At 46.4% G+C, this 19,313-nt stretch overlaps 7 protein-coding genes across 7 annotated transcripts; 3 read left to right on the top strand and 4 right to left on the bottom strand.

The window, feature by feature from the left end:
* The first annotated feature begins 507 nt into the window (after nt 1–507).
* V8C40DRAFT_253480 (S-adenosyl-L-methionine-dependent methyltransferase) lies at nt 508–2,628 on the top strand. Its single transcript, XM_083217622.1, has one exon. It carries the CDS (start codon nt 651–653, stop codon nt 2,109–2,111), a length of 1,461 nt encoding a protein of 486 aa, XP_083069945.1. The 5' UTR covers nt 508–650; the 3' UTR covers nt 2,112–2,628.
* A 418-nt stretch (nt 2,629–3,046) lies between these two features.
* Nucleotides 3,047–4,058, bottom strand: V8C40DRAFT_281812 (alpha/beta hydrolase). The gene has a single exon (XM_083221683.1). It carries the CDS (start codon nt 4,028–4,030, stop codon nt 3,089–3,091), a length of 942 nt encoding a protein of 313 aa, XP_083069946.1. The 5' UTR covers nt 4,031–4,058; the 3' UTR covers nt 3,047–3,088.
* A 474-nt stretch (nt 4,059–4,532) lies between these two features.
* On the top strand, nt 4,533–5,626 carry V8C40DRAFT_269120 (uncharacterized protein; the record flags this gene model as incomplete). Its single annotated transcript, XM_083220045.1, has 2 exons — nt 4,533–4,893; nt 4,953–5,626. The coding sequence occupies 2 exons, from the start codon at nt 4,533–4,535 to the stop codon at nt 5,624–5,626; spliced, it is 1,035 nt and encodes a 344-aa protein (XP_083069947.1).
* Nucleotides 5,627–6,795: 1,169 nt separating this feature from the next.
* Nucleotides 6,796–8,601, top strand: V8C40DRAFT_253485 (Zn(II)2Cys6 transcription factor domain-containing protein). The gene is made up of 3 exons (XM_083217623.1): nt 6,796–7,250; nt 7,312–7,634; nt 7,697–8,601. Exons 1-3 carry the CDS (start codon nt 7,073–7,075, stop codon nt 8,504–8,506), a joined length of 1,311 nt encoding a protein of 436 aa, XP_083069948.1. The 5' UTR covers nt 6,796–7,072; the 3' UTR covers nt 8,507–8,601.
* A 59-nt stretch (nt 8,602–8,660) lies between these two features.
* Nucleotides 8,661–14,273, bottom strand: V8C40DRAFT_253488 (type I polyketide synthase). The gene is made up of 3 exons (XM_083217624.1): nt 13,930–14,273; nt 13,590–13,875; nt 8,661–13,520 (listed from the first exon to the last, which is right to left on the bottom strand). The coding sequence occupies exons 1-3, from the start codon at nt 14,226–14,228 to the stop codon at nt 8,910–8,912; spliced, it is 5,196 nt and encodes a 1,731-aa protein (XP_083069949.1). The 5' UTR covers nt 14,229–14,273; the 3' UTR covers nt 8,661–8,909.
* Nucleotides 14,274–14,694: 421 nt separating this feature from the next.
* Nucleotides 14,695–17,021, bottom strand: V8C40DRAFT_253491 (uncharacterized protein). The gene is made up of 9 exons (XM_083217625.1): nt 16,869–17,021; nt 16,645–16,785; nt 15,881–16,497; nt 15,755–15,819; nt 15,637–15,700; nt 15,474–15,573; nt 15,188–15,416; nt 15,084–15,126; nt 14,695–15,025 (listed from the first exon to the last, which is right to left on the bottom strand). Exons 2-9 carry the CDS (start codon nt 16,729–16,731, stop codon nt 14,977–14,979), a joined length of 1,254 nt encoding a protein of 417 aa, XP_083069950.1. The 5' UTR covers nt 16,732–16,785; nt 16,869–17,021; the 3' UTR covers nt 14,695–14,976.
* Nucleotides 17,022–17,470: 449 nt separating this feature from the next.
* Nucleotides 17,471–19,083, bottom strand: V8C40DRAFT_253493 (thioesterase domain-containing protein). Its single transcript, XM_083217626.1, has 3 exons — nt 17,845–19,083; nt 17,635–17,790; nt 17,471–17,571 (listed from the first exon to the last, which is right to left on the bottom strand). Exons 1-2 carry the CDS (start codon nt 18,871–18,873, stop codon nt 17,698–17,700), a joined length of 1,122 nt encoding a protein of 373 aa, XP_083069951.1. The 5' UTR covers nt 18,874–19,083; the 3' UTR covers nt 17,471–17,571; nt 17,635–17,697.
* Nucleotides 19,084–19,313: the final 230 nt, after the last annotated feature.

The raw sequence follows: 19,313 nt of genomic DNA on the forward strand, positions 1-19,313 counted from the left end.
TTACTTGGGCATGTAAAGTACCACACAAATAGAGATAGATATCGCATGTATCCAATCAATTACAGTGGATATCTGGAGCTTGTAGACTATAGAGGTAAAATGACGAGCTCCCTTTTTGTCGTTTTCTGTATAATGTATACTATGCCGAGTACATGTTGAATACTATATCCAGAGTCCCATAGCATAGCGCATCAGCATTCGGAGTATTGTACTTGGGTAACTTGAAGATGTCCTGTGGGTGATGTTTAGAGAATGTGGCTAAATAGCGTACGAACGAGGTAAGAAGAAAAATTAGCCTGATGTGGTCTCATTCGCAAATTGTATAGCTGTAGTAGCCAGTGAATCGGTGAATTTACAGCCGGCACATTCTTTACCCATTAATTAATCCCCCTGTATCTGCCTCTCACCCCGGCGACTTTTTTCTGATGAATAGCGGCATTCGCAAAGAGTAAGCCTACAAGTGCAGACTTAGCCAACTACCTATCTGGTGTAGTCAGGTATAGATTAGTGGGCTGTCCACTGTATTGACCACATCGTATCGTTCAACAGTTCAAAGTTTGCGAAATTCTCTTAAATGCGCCCTTTACAGTGTTCGTCCTTTAAGCTCCATCTAACCACTGGCTTCCAGAAAAACTAGAGCAGAAAAAGAAATGGTAGCTCAAAAGGCAACGAGCGGAGAGTTACTCGAAAAAATTCGTGAAATTTTCTGTGATGTTACTGGTTTAGATGCGGACGAAGTCGAGGAGGACTCAGAACTAGATGAGCTTGGAGTCGACCCTATCTTGGCCAAAGAGCTGGCACGGAAGCTCAGTGTCTTCTCTAGTCGCACGGTAGAGAGCAGCCGGATCCTGGAATCGGAAAACTTCATAGGTGTTGTTCACTACATACAGTCCATTGCCGATATTGGACAAGAAGCAACAAGTGGTAATGACAAAGAGACACCATCCAGAACACAGGTAAAGGACCCAAGGTCCGCTGCCACCAATGATACTCTTCCAGCTTCTATAATTCAAGAGGCATTCAGTTCAACAAAGAAAATCACAGATGAGCTCATTGTCGATGGCCATATGGGAAATTACTGTGGCGAGGTGATGCCCAGATCAACAGAGCTCTGCATAGCATATCTGGTTGAGGCATTCGAGCAGCTTGGCTGTAGCATCCAGTCAGCAAAGCCAGGAGATAAGCTCAAGCGCGTTCCATATTTACCGAAATATGACAAATTCATGGACCTCTTCTATGAACTACTTCGCGAACAAGCTCTGATAGAGATGGATGGGTCCGAAATTGTCCGAGCAGCACAAAATTGTCCAACCAAATCAGCGACCGAATTGCTCGAAGATTTACTTCAAGATGAGCCCTCTCATGCGCCAGAGTTTAATCTCGTACAGGTGACTGGACCATCGTTAGCTGATTGCCTCTCTGGCAAGCAAGATGGAATCGCACTCATTTTCGGTACAGCCCAGGGCCGGCAACGGGTTTCAGATCTCTATGCTCTATCTCCAATCAATCGCGTCTGGATAGAGCAGCTTGCCTATTTTCTGGAACAGCTCGTTAAGAGAGTGCCTCAAAATGGGCAACCGCTAAGAATCATGGAGCTGGGAGCGGGCACCGGCGGCACAACATCAACGGTGATACCTGTCTTAGCGCGGCTGGGAGTGCCTATCGTGTATACCATGACAGACATTTCGGCCTCCTTAGTAGCTGCTGCTAAAAGAAAGTATCGCGAATACCCATTTATGCAGTTCCAGGTGGTCGATGTTGAGTCACAACCTGACCCGGAGCTACTAGGCAGTCAACACATCATTCTCTCTACAGCGTGCATCCACGCGACGCGGAGCCTTCCAGTTTCACTGAAGAATATTCATAGTATGTTACGGCCGGACGGGTTTGTGATGCTCTTGGAGCAAACACAGCAAATTCCATGGGTGGATTTCGTTTTTGGGCTCTTGGAAGGTTGGTGGTTGTTTGAAGATGGGCGTCGTCATGCACTTGCGCCTGTTACTCATTGGGAGAAAATTATGAAGCAAGTGGGCTTCGGCAATGTGGACTGGACGGCAGGAGAGCGTCCAGAAGCAGGATTGCAGCGCTTGATTATTGGGTATGCGAGTTAGCGGTTCTGTAGATTCCACATTGGATTTGGGAGGTTTGAGCTTTCGGAGGTCTGAATAGGCATAAACGGCTTGAATGCAATTTACGCTACAGAAGTATTCTGCCTACCTGAAGTTTTTCTCCGAACGGTATATAACTACAGTATATGAGGTATGTCCGATTTAGTTGAAACAAGGATTTGAACTACGTGCAATCGAAAAGTTACTTCGTTCAAACTTATGGTCACGACACATTATGTGTCTTCGCTCGGACTATCACTAGATAATTCTCTCGCCGTCTCGGCTTCTACAATCATAAATTATTCCAAGAACAAGCGATAAGTTATGTTTCTTCGAGCAGCTTATTATGATTGTGGCTCTTACAAGGGTGCTCGATATATTTGTGAACCAATAGGCTGATACAATGTATCCATTTAGGTTGTCGAATGTGGGGGAGGACTATTCATGCAAGCTATGTCCGCGTTGGCATTGCTCTGTTAACTAAAGGGATACGACATGACAGGATCGCCCATGATAGCAGAAAGCTAATTGTATTCTAAATTTGCATAACAAATTTGTTGTTTATCATCGATATCTGCAATTTGTCAACTCAATTTAGAAAGTATTCTTACAGATCTGATGGAGAAGTAGTCAAATACTCAAATCATATGATATATCATACAATTTGTTTGTATGTAAATCTACCAAGCAGTAGCGCTCTAACTGATACTATTGCCTCTCTGAAGCCCACTGGAGCTACATGAGCTGAGTATGCTTGTACCTGAGATATCCCATCGTTGACAGCATACTAAGATGAAGATGAAGGTTCATTGGTGTATGTGTAGGACACCCAAATTCTATACATGCAATTATTACTTTTGCCAGGCATGGATGAAACTACCAGTGATTTTGAAAAGGGGAGAGCATTTATAGATAAGGCACTAATAAAATAAAACTATCTGGCTCAATTACCAAAAGGGGTCGACCTTGTTACTGTGTGATTAAATCTCATCCAAAACGTTCTTGATGAAACTGTATACGGCCTTTCGTGCCCGGATTCCCTCAGGCAGCTCCAATTCCCAGTTGAACCCGTGCCACATACCCTCGGATACAAGCAGTTCCGTTTTACCGCCAGCCTCCCGTAACTTCCAATACAATCTCACACACTGGCTCAAAAGTAAGTCCCTGGTACCAGTGTTGATGACTGTAGGTGGAAAAGGCCCACTCAGTTCAGCATAGATTGGTGATATCAGCTCGTCCTTTAGATCCACACCACCAGCGTATAGAGTGCTCATTGCTCCAACAAGAACATCGTTATCGACTAGGTCACGGCCATCATTAAAGACACTCGAGTCACCAACACTCGAGAGATCAGTATTGGGAGTGTAAAAGGCTAGAGCAGCAGGCAGTTCAAGACCCTCCCGCTGCGCCCTCACGATGAGTGAGAGCATGATTTGGCCGCCAGCAGAGCTGCTCAGGCCGACAATGTTCTTGGCACCAAACTTGACAATCATCTCACGGTAAACAGTGAGACATTGTTCGATGGCGACGGGATATTTGACCTCGGGAGAAAGATCATAGTCGACAGAGTAGACTGTCAAACCAAGTTCACCAGCTATCATGAGGGCTGTGCGCTCCCTAGCAGTGCCCATGACAAAGCCTCCTCCATGAATGTCGAAGATAACTCGCCCCTGATATTTGGGATCTGGCGAGGAAGAGCGGATAATAAGGACGGGAATGTTACCTATGGTGATATTCTCTGTTTTGAGATTGAATTTCTCAATGAGACTTTCTTCCACGGGCTCTTCCGCAGCATGAAACGCCTGACGAGTCACGGTTACTGCCTGGATGGCTTCTATCGGGATACCCTCCGCCGCGGAGAGAAACTCGACAGCCTGAGGGCTGATAGTGGCTTCTTGTGCTGGGGTGATGGGAAGAGGCATTTTCGTATAGAAAGAGTTTTGATCTGATTGATGATTTATTGTTGATGAGCTATGGTTGATGAGTTGTAAAGCATTCAACGGGGGATCTCCCATTTTTATATCTTGATTATACGTATACAAATATTTACATGGAGAATCTTTATCGCCGCACCTCTGAAATCGGGGATAGGCAGACGTAGCATCCCGCCGTACCGACAACTCCTTTTCACCGTATTTCATCTGATGATGGCATGAATATCGACACTTTGCATTTCATTTCGATTCTTTCGTAGCCAATCAGACTTGGTACAGCCACTAATAGGTAGACTGCCCCTCAGTATGGAGGCGGCCGCTTCATAGTTCAGAGCGGCCGCTCGAGATATAGGAGCCGCCGCTCAAGGTATAGGAGCCGAGTCCTAGTCTCAATGTAGAAATTTTGATGACACAGGGATCAACTATATCTTTGTCGCCCCATCTCTTCTTCTCGATACCGGGCCAGACATTTTCTTCAAACTCTGCAGTCATGAAAGGTGTTTCCCTGGACACTGTCCGCACTTCCAATGCTACCCTCAAGAACCTCGGCCCAGGACTTGTTGCCGTATTTGTTGGAGGCACAAGCGGTATCGGAGAGTCAATCTTGAAGGCATTCGTGGGCGCTGTTACAGCACCAAAGATCTACGTCATGGGTCGAAGCCAAGATGCTGCCAATCGCATTATAAAAGAGTGCCGAGAAGTCAACGAGACGAGCGAGGTGGAATTTTTGCAAGCCGACGTCTCTGAGATAGCAAATGTCGACCGCGTCTGTTCCGATATTATCCAAAGAGAAAAGCGGTTGAATCTGCTAGTGTTAACGACGGGAATACTGACTGTTGACGGCAGAAACGGTACCATCTCCCCTCCGGCTCAATGGGTAAAAATGCTAATTAATTACCTACCTGAACAGAATCACCTGAAGGTCTCGATCGGAAAATGGCCGTCCACTATTACTCCCGCATGCGTTTCATCTCGAACTTGCTTCCACTTCTCACAAGCTCTGCGTCATCTTCCCAGCTGTCCCGTGTCATGACCGTGTTGGGTGCCGGTATTGGGAACCGAATGGTAGAGAATGATCTTGATCTAAAGTCCAACTTCTCTCTCTCTAATTGCGGCGCACACTGCGGTGTAATGACGGATTTAATGCTCGAGAGATTTGCCGCTACATGGAAAGGAACGGCGTTTGTTCACACGGCCCCTGGTGTGGTAAAAACAAACCTCGGATCAGGATTGCCGACCTATTTACGAGCTGCATTCAAAGTTGCGGGGCCATTGCTAGCTCCATGGACAGTTGGACTACATGAGACAGGAGAGAGGCATTTGTTCATGGCGACTTCGAACCGATATCCCCCATCGGAGCTTCCGAACGACTCTAGCTGCGGTGCGCCGACTGAGAAGAATGGTGTGGCCGAGGGAAGCGATGGAGTCAGAGGGTCGGGGGCTTATTTACTGAATTGGGATGGACAGATACAGAAGCAGAATAGGGGCCTACTGGAAGAATATCGGCGAACAGGCATGGCAGAGAGGATATGGAAGCACACAATGGCTGTATTTGACAGTTGCAGTAAAGACAGAAATAGCTAATAATGACACGTGTTATTCTTGCTGTTTCCAGTAGTCTCAGTAATCAACAGACGAGGGAAACCCTTGAAGACACTTGAAATCTTGCCAAGATGTGTGTCAGAAGTTCTAGACTGTTGTGGTGACCGTTGAAAATTTGACGTTGCCGTGGTATTCTTTCGCCATCGTTGCATCGGCGCATTTTAAGTCAGAAGGGCAGCTAATTAAGTTTAAGTAGTGGTCTGTGCTTTGAAGATTGACACGATCTCATGTCTTCCAAACAAACTATTTTTTTCACTCTGCATTCGGCCCGCTTGGACTTATCTTGGCGATCATGGCCAACGAAGTGATGCACATTTAGCCGACGAAACTGGTGGGACAGTGGTGTGTAGACAATACAGGTAGGTAGTAGCCTCGACATTGCGTTTGCGCTAATATATTCCATTGGCACGTGTAAGCCAATATGAAACACATCAAAGGAACAAAGAATACTGATCTATCACCTCCTAGATTCGACTATCTACTGCCTGATAACCACTACACGTAGTATCTGTCTCAATTTTGTCGATTCAACCGCTACCTAAAGTGCCATCTAAAGGTAGGGTTGCAATTTCTATCTATCGATGACTCAAGGAGTCGTTGGCATAGGGTATCCAAGTGGTAGTTCCTAATAGGTATGGTATGTATGTCATATAGATCCTTCATATCCACTTATCAATCTCCTACCCATCTAGTTAATATTCGCGAAGCTAGCGGGTAGTAGCAGGTACGGTGCGGAGAACAATTAATTTCTCCGTTGAAGAAGTTCGTGCACAGATACAAAGTCTATCTAACGGTCACTGCTGGCCAACACTACACACCTACCTAGTATAGCATTCTTGGCAGTGTTACATACATGTCAGATAGGATTACATGCAGTGCGCTTACTGTAGTACTCGTAGCATTGCATTCCCATCAGAAACAACCAAGTCTGCGTCGCATCGCGTCGAGCAGCAGCAGAGACGTTTAGTAACTGCCAATGAAGCATACTCTAACCCATGCTTGACACGCTGTCAAAGGATGTAATCGGCATCATTTCCGTCTTACGGAACCACCAGCGCCTATCTCCAAACTATTAAACCCTACCAAAAGGCGGCCTAGGGCGGGCCAGGGCGGCCCGGGGAGGGGTAGCACTCGGCATGGAATCTGGCCGGATTTGTTCGGGCACGCGGCGTGCAGTCTGGCCGCTCGTATGTTGATATTGTCATCGCATCTTGGGAGTTTGTGTCCATTTAACCATCCTATCCTCTCGCTATGTAAGCGGGCAATCCGGACTCCGGAAGGGTTACAGCAGTTTGTCGATTTCTGCTTTGACCATCGACTGTGTCACTGTGACATTGGAAACTTTGGGACAAGTCGTGTTACCGCCTTGGTGGCATTGTTTCTCAGGATTCAAGTAAAATCTGTCGGTTTTGCTCCCACCCCACAGCCATGCCAGTCACTCCTCGGCTCCGCTCCGCGTGTGATGCGTGTCATCAACTGAAAGTTCGATGCTCGGGATATCTTCCCTGCGATTCGTGTACCGAGTCGTGCAGAACATGTGTCTTTAGCATGTCAAATAGGCTTGGCCGGCCCTTAGGTTCGAAAAACAAGCGTGCGGCGGCGGGAGGTGAGACATCTTTTGGCTGGACAAGTAATCCGGCATTGAACGCTAATTCGATGAGACGCAGGAGGCAGAGAAACACAATCATTAGCGAATCAAAAGACTGCTACGAGAAACAAAGGGCCAAGAGACGCACGCAAGACACGGAAGCGCTCCTCCATACATATCGAGAACCAAGTTACCTTATCACCGCGCCCCATCATTGCAACGCAGAGTATTGCAGGTCCTGCAAGCGTGCCATCGGACAATTCATCCAGTCCGAAAAGCAATGGTCAATCTCCTTTCACTGATGTAAACTCCATGTCCTGGGCTACATCGCCATTCGAATTCTCTCTGCCGTTTCCGGAAGATAAATGGGGACTGCAGGAAGACTTTTCGTCCGCAGATATGGTATGTCTTCTTTTGACTCCAAAATGGTATTAGCTAGATCAATTAACGATGACTCAACGCAGACCCGAGGCCTATTCCACCACGAAGAGACGTTCGAGAAAGAACATGATCCAACTTTTACCGAGGCTTCAGCGGCAAGCCAATCAGAACTGGCACATCTGTTTGCGATTCCACCAACAACGATACCGATTTCAGCAGAGCTCTCTCAAAGTGTATCAATGAGCCAGGAAGAGAGAGTGTCCAATACTCCCAGCCCACTTCAACACTCCAGTGTTTTGACTTGTACATGTCTCCAGCAGCAAACGAGCTTGCTTTGCAAATTAAGAGGCTCAGAGGTCTTTAGACCCGGGGGTAAGATGTCAATGAAGAGTATTCTTGCGAATATGCAAGAGGCTCAAACAGCTTGGCTTGGTTTGACTGGCTGTACCAGCTGCATGCGAGGCGATGATCAAGAAGTGCTGATATTGGCTCTGATGTGCGTTCGATCGATGCTGTTACAGCTTCAAAACGTGAGCTGGGGCTGCGGTGGGAATCAAGATGTATCACTTACCGCATCGGAGCACGTTTCTCCTGGCATGAGTGCAGAGGGAGATGTGGAGCTTGAAGTGGTGACGGTTGGAGATTTTGAGCTAACCGGCGATGATAAATCATCCTTGATATATATGCTCTGGTCCATGATGGTCCAGAAAGTCAATACCGTGTTGGAATCTTTCAGGAGCGTATTAGAGCGCAAGAAGGTGTCCGGAGGCAGGTTTTCAGAGCCAGGAGCTCTCTTATCTGGTGATTTGTCAATGGTAGAACATACTATAGACGGGCTCACTCATCTATCAAGGTCTATCTTGGCTTCTCCAAGAAAGACAAGGGATGCGTAAGTTCATGAGCAAACCTATCCTCTCAATTTGTCAAAAATGTCATAGACGGCTTTTGGAGTTTCTAGATGTATCGGAAAATATACCCATGTATAGAGCTTTGTGTGTCCTCTTCTCACTTGTGTTATCGAAGTAGTCTGTTTCAAAAGCGGTGTCTCATTGAGTTCGTCAAATGAATTTGTTTCTATTGATTTAACGAATCTTTGAATGTTAGTTTGCAATAAAAAACACAAAAAAACGTCATCAAATAGCTTCTAATTAGTATTGCAAACCCCCATTGAGAAATAACGTCATAATAAGCAAAGCGAGTATTCGTAATTTCAGTACTTTATCCTTAACAAAAATGTTCTAACCTCCATTTGTAATATCATCAGTATCGATGCCTCGAATGACCTACAATTATCTTTCAGAGCATCTCGTGCAGTGCACGTTTCACATCTCCAACGGTTGTATGCTCAACAAAAAAGGATGCTTGGAGCTTCAATCCCACCTCTCGTTCCAATGTGGTAAAAATAGTAACAGCAACTAATGAATCAACCCCAAGGTCTATAAAAGCTGTTTCATCCAGCATCTCGTCTACGTTCACTCCGATCTCGCGAGCTACGATGGAGAGCAGAGTGTCAATGATCTCCGAATCTGAGGCTTCAGGGGTCTTGGTACCGGCTGAAGCAGAGTCATCGGACGCTTGGGGTTCCGTGTTTGAGATCGTAGTAGTCTCTATGGACGAGAATTGTTGTGGAATGGGTGATTTCGGTCGATGAGTCTCGGCTGGAGGGTTCCTGGGCTGTGCTCCTGTACTCGTAAGAGACAACTGCAGCACGGCTCGCTTCATCTTGTGAAACTTTATGCCCACTAGTTCTTGGACAATCCGATCTCCATCAAGAACATAGCAATTGCCCGACATGGAGCCATCGTTGGAGGCTGATTCTTGCATGTAAACATAGGTAGAATAGGCCTTCCCAGGGTGAAGAGCTTCGAAAAAGCGCCAGGACTGGAATCCGGGACAAATGAAAACATCGTCTTCCGGATAATTCAATCCGCTATTAACTAGGAATCCACACAAGTGTATGGCTGCGTCGTTCAAGTATGGATCGAGAGTGAAATGGCCGGTGCTGTCACTCTGCGGTAGTCTGACGGTGCCCATTCCATCACTGCCCCTAGTATCGACCACGACCTCTTCGAGTCCTTGATAGGCCTCACCGTAGCCAACCACATTTGCAAATAGCCTGTAAACGACAGGCTTCAAGAACGCATGAGCTTTTCGGTTCTTGGAATATTCCTGTAAAGTCACCATGCGCGATCGAAGGAGGAAATCTAGTTGCTGGGGGGAGTTCTTCTGGGCAGCACCCTTGGCCACCTTGACCTTGCAGGCTCCATAAGCAACCTCTTTACCCTCGGGCGTGATTGAATAAAACGTTACACGGGCGAAACCTTGATCTTGATTGTAGATGTTTCTTATGTTGATGACCGGTCTCGAGCCTCTTTCTTCAATCACCAACGCCCTGGCCATCTCCATATCGTATATTGACAGATCGGGCGTCTGCTTTGTGTCGTGTAATCTCCAATACACATATTTAGTTGCTGCTATGGCCATATCGCAATAGACGACCATCGGGCATATTGTTCGGCCAACTACGGAGTGACCTTGAATAGCCTGAAGGAGGGCCGGTTCTGAAGTTTCAGAAGAATATACAACAGTAATCTTGCTGCCTTGAATACTTTCTGACTCGATCCGTTGTACCGAGGAAGTAGATGTAAAGCCAGGATATTTCGGAGGTTGAACCTTTTCGACAATTGGAGAAGGAGCTGTTGTTTGCACCGGCTCAAGTTCTTGGTATGGCGTCCAAAAGTCTTTGTACTCGAATGCGTATGTGGGAAGATCAAGCAGGCGAACAGAGTTTTTGAAGCCCTTATGGAATTCCGGCCAATTGACGTTGACGCCAGTTTCGTACGCAGCTTTCAGTGCGGTCGAGATGGTGCTCCAGTTGTCTTGTCCCGACTTCAAGGACGGGATAAGCCTTGCCGACGCAGGAATATTGAGAGTTCTGCGAACCAGGCTAAGGCAGACTGGATCCGGGCCTATCTCCATGGTGAGGCTATTTCCCCCTATCAAGCCCGCTGCCTCACAAGCTTCAAGAGCCTTAGTAAATTGAACAGATTCCCTCGTCTGCCTGGACAAATATGCAGGTGAAACAGATGACTCAGTTGTTCCTGTAAGACTAGACACGAAAGTAGTATGAGTGTTGGAGAATGTAACGCCGTTAGCCAGCTTTTCAAACTCCTCGAGAATTGGCTCGACCTGAGCCGAGTGGAAGCCAAAGGGGACTTTGAGGAATGTCGATTTGATGTCGCTTGAGTCCAAAAGATGCTGTTCCAGTTTTTTCAGATCATTGACCGGGCCGCTAGCCACTGCCACAGAAGGTCCATTAACACATGCGATGCCACAAGAGTCAAGTTTCAGCTCCACAATCTTTTGCTGGAGATTTTCGGCGCTCAAGCTGGTGACGAGCATGGCATATGCATGAGGCTCGAGATGCTTTTCCATAAGCAAAGCACGCTTTCCAACGAGGTATAGTGCGTCTGCGACTGACAGAGCACCAGATACGGCGAGCGCCGCATACTCTCCGAGGCTGTGACCAAGGACAGCATCAGGGAATACACCCCATTTCTTCAGCGTGTGGGCAATCGCAATCTCCAGCGCTACTACTGCCAGTTGTACTTGGGCAGGCGACTTTGTTGTCAAGTCAATCTCTTTGTTGCGGATTATGTCTACAAATTCGGGAAGCCCGAGATTTGTAGCCATATCTTGGTAGGTTCCTAGCAACTCTGCAAAGCCTTTATCGGCGGCAAATAGTTCGGCGCCCATTCCTGCATACTGCGATCCCTGTCCCGTAAACAAGAAGAGACGTGGAGACTTCTTTGTCTTGGACTTGGGATCGTTTGGACCTCCGTTAGTGGCATCATGTCGTAGCTGACGAACAACGTCTCGAACACTGTTGCCTACGTAGGCTATGCGGAGCGTTTCATGCATTCGTCGTGCTGTTGTTGAGTAAGCCAAGTCAACAAGTCTGGTCTCTGGTTTTCTCTCCAGGTAGTCGATCAGATTCTCTCGGTTCTTCTTCAGAGAGAAGGCACTCCTTGCGGATAAAGCAACAACATGGAAACCTCGAGGATCTTCTTCTTTTTCTGGAATTTCTGGTGGCTCCTCCACAATCACGCAGCTGTTGCTGCCCGATGCGCCAAAGCTGTTGATCAGAATCTTGGCCTTCTTGTCAGCTTTGGAGCTGGGCTTGAGATCTAACGTCTTTGTTGCAATCCGGACGTTGGCTTTGGACAAGGAGGGAAAGTTGCGATTGACCTTGAATGGCCATCCCGGCTGAGCGGGAATGAGGCCGTCACGGAGCATCATCAGCGCTTTGATGAGTGAAGTAACACCTGCAGCTGCTTCACCGTGGCCGACCACGGCTTTCACCGCACCAACTGTCAAAGGTTCATTCTTGGTGTGGTTCTTGGCCAGAACATTAATGACAGATGTCATTTCTTCCACGTCGCCAGCTTGAGTCCCCGTGCCGTGCATCTCAACGTAGTCAATGTCTTGAGGTTGGAGGCCTGACTGATGCAGTACCTCTCTATAGATGCGCTCTTGGGAAACGTGGCTAGGATGTAAGATGGATGACGAGGTTGATGTGTATGTCTGTGCCGCGGCTCTGATAACTCCCAAAATGTTATCGTTTTCTGCCACTGCATCCTCCAGTCTCTTTAACACAACCACACCGACACCTTCACCCCGGACATAGCCGTCAGCATCGTCATGGTAGGTTCGACAGCCTCCAGTGGTTGATACCATCCCAGCTTTGCTAAGTCCAGAATATGTGTTTGGAGAAACATGGACCGCGCCTCCACCAGCCAAAGCCATGTCACATTCGCGAGCAAGCAGGGCGGAGACGGCGAGACTGACTGTGGCAATGCCGGTAGCACAGGCAGCATCAACCGAAAGAGAGGTGCCACCCCATTTGAAGTGATGATTCACCCTCCCAGACGCGAACGCTCTTCCTACGCCTGGAATGTAGTAAATGTCGATGCCCGCTTGGTTCAGTACATCTTGCCAGTCGGCCGATGTTTGTCCAAAGAAGCTGGCAATTCGGTTGCTCTCAGTTGAGATAGTACCATCAGGCGAATAGCCTGCTGATTCAAGGGCTTCATAGCTTGTCGTCAGCAGTAGTCGATGGATCGGATCAGCCTGCGAGGCTTCGCGCGGTGACATGTTGAACAACCGATTGTCAAAGAGTCCAGGGCTCTCAAGCCAAGCGCCATGCATTGCGGTAGTTGCATTCTTCCTCGTTGACTTGTCTTCAGGGTCAAAGAAGACATCAAGATCCCAGCGACTTTTTGGAACACTCTCAATGTGACAGTTTGCAGCCAGCACATCGTCCCAAAACTCTTCCGGGCTATTGGTACCGGGGAATCTTCCGCTCATGCCGATGATTGCAATCATATCAGACCCACCTCGACCAGAACCTGTGGCATCCGTCGTCTCTTTATTCAGCTCGTACTGGATTTTGGATGATCTGAAAGCCTGTTCAACTGCCGGCAGATAACCCGTCGGGCCAGGTACAGTAACACTGAATGCGGTCGCCTTATCTAGATGAGAAATGCAAGCCTGAATGGTTTCATCGATAAGAAGCGCATTACTTGCTATGTCGTTAATTATTTGGCCAATAAGTGAACCGAGGGAGCTGTTTGTATAATCGGTACAAGAGGCAGGAGATATCATCCTTGCCTTTGTCCAGTCAAGCACCCTGTCTCTCCAGAAAAAAGGAGCCAGTATCTTTTCAAGATCAAGCGGGGGCAGGACTTTGGAGTGAATAAGAGCGCCTATGTCTGTCTTCGCATGTGATGCCGACTGAATCTCAGAAGACCAGCTCGATAATCGGGCTAGTGACGATGGTGCACCTATAATTGTTGTCCACTTCTCTGATACGACGCTAACAGATATCTGTCTCGTGGGGGGGATGCTCTGAGAACTTTGTCAGCTGAGTTTCATCTAGAGGATAAAAAGGTCATGTTGGGCCCTGGCTTGACTAACATTGCTTGTGTGGAAATCGTCAAGAATAGACTCCATTTTCTCGCGGGTTATCCCGATATAGGTTCTCGCCCAGTCCCCTGAACTGTCCTCGACTAATTTCGTCTGCCGAACTATTTCCCGTGTCATGCGAAATGTGACTTGGACAATGTCACGAGCCAGAGTGTGTAGTTCTGATGTGTCTTTGGCTGCTACTACTACCGCAGCAGGTAGAAGACCAGTACAAAAGCCTAGTATTTCCACAGGACGCTCTGGTGTTCCTAGAATAGTAGGATCTCTCTCGGCATGACTGGTTACAACATTAGTTCATCTCCTTCGCTCGCAATGACCATGCTAAACTCACACTACCAGCTCTCCAAGCCTCCCGATACACATCAGCACAGTTGACACCAAGGTATTGGCGCCGTTCTGTTCGTCATTCTCTTCTGCCAACCCGAGGAGTGTGTCGAAAGTCCCTGTCCAGCCATGCTCGCTCTTGCTTAGGGTAGAAAACTCGATCTGTATTACATCCGTGATCTCCTGGAGAAATCTCTTGGCCGCAGGAGAAGTTTTTGCGTTACGAACTAGCGCTCGTATCGAGGTAAGCTTCTCTACTGTTTGGTCTCCAAACAGTAGGAGATGTCGTTTCGTGATTGCCGTCATTGTATCACTAACTTGAAGATATGAGATCTCCTAGCAAGATGAACATGTGACGAAAGCTCAACACATATTTTGAAAAAATAACTGGAAATATTATATAGAAGCTTCTTCAGCAAGCCAAACACAGCTGCGCTTCATGGGTACATCGTTGAATCCCCATGAGATCGTGAGATGATAATACATCTGGTCCCCGGATGGTAAGAGATCACCGGCCACTAAATTTCACGGTTCATTCATTAATATGCCGCTTCAGTGGGGCATTGCCTATTACAGCTCGTGGGTAGCATTGCTGCACCTTGTCACATTTTAGCCTATGCTGGAGAATTATGGCACTATAGCCCTCTGAAACTCGCCGATACGAGTACAGACGGTTGATGATGAGAATATAGATATCGGGAAATAATAACTGAATCGTTAAACACATCGTATTCCTTACCAATTACCGTATTAGTTAACTGGCAGAGATAACGTTCGTAGTAACCTGTGGAATCTATCTACCGTGTCTTTTTCTGACATACCCTAGTTTTGGTAGGCAATGGCGGAAAACTGGTCGGGGTGTCAAATTATACAACTAATTAATGGCTATCAAAACTATGCCCTTTAGGTGTCTAGAAAGGGAATGAAGCATTCAATTGAGAGCCTGGCCTATTCTTCGAGTGATAATTAAGGAACTCCTAGTCCAAATCTTTTCTAGTATTGATTCATATTCCTTGCTTAATATAAACATTTCTTGCTACATGAAATAAATAGATTATATATCTGAAGCAAGACTTTTCTCCAAATCCGCATATGCATCGTAACTGTGAAGCCGGTAAACTATTAGCGCTGCCCTGTGTCTGGTAGACATAAATATCTCACCTATAATCGTGAATAGTGCGTTCCTTATGCGTTGTGGGTATAGCTGTTTGAGGAAACATCAGTATCTCAATAAATAAATGCTGGATTATTACAGAAGAACTGACAACCAGTTGGGCCATCCGCATACTGGCTGATGCGAGCGTCGACCTCACTCTCTCGTCCCGCGCGTACTGAAGAAAGCAACTGGATACGAGAAACTCTATTTTTGCGCAATTGCTGAAATTTCGATAGGCATGCATCAATTTGATCTGGGAGAACGTTGGTAAAGAGAGAACCGAGGATACCACCGTCTTCGATGGCCATCATTGCCCCTTGGCCACCAAATGGTAGCATCTATATCAGCGAATTGAGTTAGCCAAAGCAATTTTCAACACACAAGTTACAGCTTACCGGATGAGCTGCGTCTCCAACTAAAACAATTCTTCCCTTTACCCAAGTTGGGTATGGATCATGAATGTAGAGAGGCCAGCGTTTGACATTTTCAGCGAGCCTGTCCCCAGTCAACAGTCAAAATCTGTTGAATACTTTGTATGTTTGACATTCGTATACGTACTCAAACAAGCGAAGGATCTTCTTGTCATAGTGCGAAAACTCAGCCATCATGGCCGCCTTGGCTTCTTCATTCTTGTCAGACATTATCTGCTCATCTTACAACAGCAGACATAACTTACCGTCGCCTTCTTGGTTTCCGACCTCTTGGCTAGGATGAATGCCAACGAAATTCTGCACTTCACCACTTTACAATCGAATCATATTAGCTGTGATACAGTAGTACAGGCCAGGGAGGGATTCCTTACTTTCTACATGCGTACCAAATGACGTGGCGTTCTCGTACGGTTTCAGATGTGTCGGCGAAAAGGCTCAGTTGATCTGTATTACCATCTGCTAGAGATGCAAGAACTGGGTCGCTTCTTAATGTGGATGTATCAACAAGGAATCGAAACGCTGCCTGGCCTGAGTGAACTGGTTTTGCTTGATCATCTTCACTCAGAACAGCATCACGAATAACCGATCTTAACCCATCAGCTCCCACTACTAAGTCAGCAGTATGTCTAGAGCCGTCCTGAAGAACAATCGTGCCATCGGGATGGGCTTCAGCGACTTGGCTGCCCAGCTTCAATGTCACTGGCTGGGATAGACCCTCTCCAGACATCGTAGCTAATCTTAGCAGCTCAGTGTGCAAGTCTACTCGGTGGACTGCACGCACCGGGGCGCCAAAAGCACGCTGAGCATTGCTAAGGTCCAATTGATTCAGTGTATTGTAAGTGAGACCGTCTATAGTAGCCCATGTTTTTAACGTGCAAGTGCGGGCCTTTTGGAATGAGAAGCCAAGATGCTCCAAGACTCGACCTCCGTTGGGCGTAAGTCCTAATGCGGCGCCTATTTCACCCACGAATGATGACTTTTCGAAGATCTATGGAAACCCAAAAATGGACGGTCAGCAACGTAACCTGACATAGTGTTACAGAAAAGCTGGACGGAGTTTTATTATTCCAAGGCCCCAACGAGAAAATTGTGATTAATGTATGCATGGGGGCAAATAAATCGCCAAAGTTCCTACCGTTACTTCGCACCCAGCCTGCCTAAGCGATACAGCAGCTGTGAGGCCGCCAATCCCAGCGCCGACAATAATGACGCGAATTGGCATTGTAATCGAGCGTTACTTATTTAATGGAAGCCAATGTCGTTCGTAATATGGCGGCTAATGATGGTTGCTAGTTAATAGAGGAAAAGTGAAGATTGGGGAGGGCAGCCAGGGATATAAATCAGGAATATGCAGTGTACCTAGCTAACACTTCTGCCGACCGGCTACTTTCCTTTCTCTTACGAGGTGACACAATATGCGTCGCAACTCGTCGTACGAGATGCAGTCACTCCAGGCTGCGTGGCTCGAAGATGCAATTAATGCAATTTAAAATAAAAAAAACAAAATCTCTCGATAGTATCCAATAAAGATAGCCTAGAAAAAAAAAGGCTTTTGTCAATCACTTATGAATTTCCTGGATTCGCTTATTGACACCTTCCGGGTGGGTTTGCGATCGGATAGCATTTCGCGTCTCCATTCAAACCACACAAGTCCGCTGCGGTGTAACATCTTAGCCATTGATAACGCAAGGGCGAAGGAAAATTGCTCATCACAGAAATAACCAGGATATTGAAACATGAGCACAATAGTGAAAAGTACGCAGATGAGAGAAATGTTCCGGTTGTATTAAGAGTAGCTGTAAATGGGGCGTTTAATTCTGACTGGTCAGCAAATAGATGGTCCCATGTTAAGTAGACGTTTTTATAGACGGAATTTGTAGTTACATTATATACTCCTTCGGTAATGAGTAAAGGATTACACTTGAGTAAATATTTAGAGCTTGCTAGATGTATGCGATTTCCTCTGCTGTATTCATATATATAGATTCGAATTATACAATAGGCCTTGGGAAAATAATCCATGTATGAGATTACTCACTGCTGTAGGGGTTGAGAGTTTTGCCTTGCACCATTTAGTAAGGGTAACTATACGTTTCAATCAGCGTTTTTGGTATACTGTTCTTACTTGATGATCTTTTAAAGAGGGTTTACAGCATACTATGTATTAATTTGCTTGTCCATCTATCCTTCATGACCTGTTCCGCCATACCGTCCAATGACTTTTCCTCTCTGCCGGGAGGCCTTGGATGACGTCTCCTAGCAGCTTCCCCAGTGTATCGACCTTTGAAGATGGATTAGCAAATCTTTCTGAATTATATGGTGCATGTATACTCACATTTGGCTGATGAACAATCATGAAGTGGCTGCCTGGCATCTTAGCAATGCTAATATCCTGAGCTGGAAATAGTTTATCCCAACCAAGTGGACCAAATTGGATTCTTTTGTTGACTAAAAATCGTGTGACCCTCACGCTCATATCTAGCTCTGGATATGCTTCTACACCATCTGGGAACACTCCTTCAGATGCCCAGATGATGAAGACTTCTGGAGCTTTGGCACCATTGGGAATCACCATGGGAGTTGGCATGTATTTTTCCACGGCACCAATGGTTGACACAAAGCTGTTGACCAGCCATTTCGGTGTGCCTCCTTCACTCCAATTTCCCATCAAGTTATTTTTCGCCAGGCACTCCACTACCTGAGGGGGTAAAGCCTCAAATAATAGTCGACATGGGGAGTCTATTAGAATGAGCTTCTCAACACGCTCGCCCTTACTTATTAACAGTTTGGAGACCTCAAAAGAAAAATACCCTCCAGCAGACCAGCCACCGAGAGTATATGGGCCGTTTGGTTGAACTTTCTGTATTTCAGCGGTCCAGATTTGAGCCAAATCGTCTATTGTACCATTGAAAATCTCAGGAGAGTGAAGATATGGGCTGTTGATCCCATATAGACAAATACTTGGATCGATTGGAGGAATGGACATGTAGGCCATGCCAGACCCCGAGCCGTCAGGAAGTAGGAATACTTTCTTCTTAGCCGTGGCCTCGTTGCCTCTGAGAAGTAACACAATGGGAAGTTTCGCTTTGCGTTTATCAGATTGCTTAGGAGGCTCGCGCAGTGTCATCACTTGGTCGATGTGCGCTTTGAGATCTCCAATATCGGTGCAAGATTGAAAAGTTGTGCGATTGATATCATCCTGAAGACTAAAAGGAACTCTTTTCAGGATGAGTCGGGATAAAGCGGTGTCGTTTTGCAAGTGAGAAATGTCTGTATCATCGGAAAGATCATCAATGTCCATGCCCAATTCTTCCGCTATCACTGCAAGGAGCTCCTCCTTTGGACTGGCAGCGGTATCTGGCATTTTTAGCTGCGTAATGATAAAAAAAAAAAACGATGAAATGAAGGTCTGTTAGAGTTCGGAATGTGGTAACATGGATATCGATATCTTTTCACACATGCAGAATATTAACTGGGTAAATGGCTGATGCATGTGTATATTATGTTTAGTATTGTGAAATAATTACCGAGAATTAGCTTGCCTGCGTTTAGGCGCTTACAGTATCAGTCCACGAATACATGACTGAAAAGCGTTCGATGGGCAAAAGTGGTTGATTATTTCCTGCTTTATCTCACCTTCCTAGATAACACCTGTAGCTTATATCAATTTTGGCTAATGTCCGGCTTGGTTGATTTATATCCCGGTGTTTTCAAAACAAACCCCAAAAAGTCACCGGTCAATGGAAATTTGCCTATGGTAATGCACATTGCGTTGCAATCAGCCGCAAGGGGGTGTGTTGACTT

Source organism: Trichoderma camerunense (assembly GCF_050948025.1).
Source record: "Trichoderma camerunense strain CBS 138272 chromosome Unknown V8C40scaffold_17, whole genome shotgun sequence".
NCBI lineage: Eukaryota > Fungi > Ascomycota > Sordariomycetes > Hypocreales > Hypocreaceae > Trichoderma > Trichoderma camerunense.

Bases quoted from the DNA above. Each gene is read 5' to 3' on its own strand.
- V8C40DRAFT_253480 (XM_083217622.1), top strand. From the start codon at position 651: ATGGTAGCTCAAAAGGCAACGAGCGGAGAGTTACTCGAAAAAATTCGT.
- V8C40DRAFT_281812 (XM_083221683.1), bottom strand. From the start codon at position 4,030: ATGCCTCTTCCCATCACCCCAGCACAAGAAGCCACTATCAGCCCTCAG.
- V8C40DRAFT_253485 (XM_083217623.1), top strand. From the start codon at position 7,073: ATGCCAGTCACTCCTCGGCTCCGCTCCGCGTGTGATGCGTGTCATCAA. The intron at 7,251-7,311 runs GTGAGACATCTT...GATGAGACGCAG, and splicing joins CAAGCGTGCGGCGGCGGGAG to GAGGCAGAGAAACACAATCA. The intron at 7,635-7,696 runs GTATGTCTTCTT...GACTCAACGCAG, and splicing joins ACTTTTCGTCCGCAGATATG to ACCCGAGGCCTATTCCACCA.
- V8C40DRAFT_253488 (XM_083217624.1), bottom strand. From the start codon at position 14,228: ATGACGGCAATCACGAAACGACATCTCCTACTGTTTGGAGACCAAACA. The intron at 13,876-13,929 runs GTGAGTTTAGCA...TGTTGTAACCAG, and splicing joins AGGCTTGGAGAGCTGGTAGT to TCATGCCGAGAGAGATCCTA. The intron at 13,521-13,589 runs GTTAGTCAAGCC...CAAAGTTCTCAG, and splicing joins ACGATTTCCACACAAGCAAT to AGCATCCCCCCCACGAGACA.
- V8C40DRAFT_253491 (XM_083217625.1), bottom strand. From the start codon at position 16,731: ATGCCAATTCGCGTCATTATTGTCGGCGCTGGGATTGGCGGCCTCACA. The intron at 15,127-15,187 runs GTCAGTTCTTCT...TTCCTCAAACAG, and splicing joins TGCGGATGGCCCAACTGGTT to CTATACCCACAACGCATAAG. The intron at 15,026-15,083 runs GTGAGATATTTA...CCGGCTTCACAG, and splicing joins CGCACTATTCACGATTATAG to TTACGATGCATATGCGGATT.
- V8C40DRAFT_253493 (XM_083217626.1), bottom strand. From the start codon at position 18,873: ATGCCAGATACCGCTGCCAGTCCAAAGGAGGAGCTCCTTGCAGTGATA. The intron at 17,791-17,844 runs GTGAGTATACAT...CCATCTTCAAAG, and splicing joins TGATTGTTCATCAGCCAAAT to GTCGATACACTGGGGAAGCT.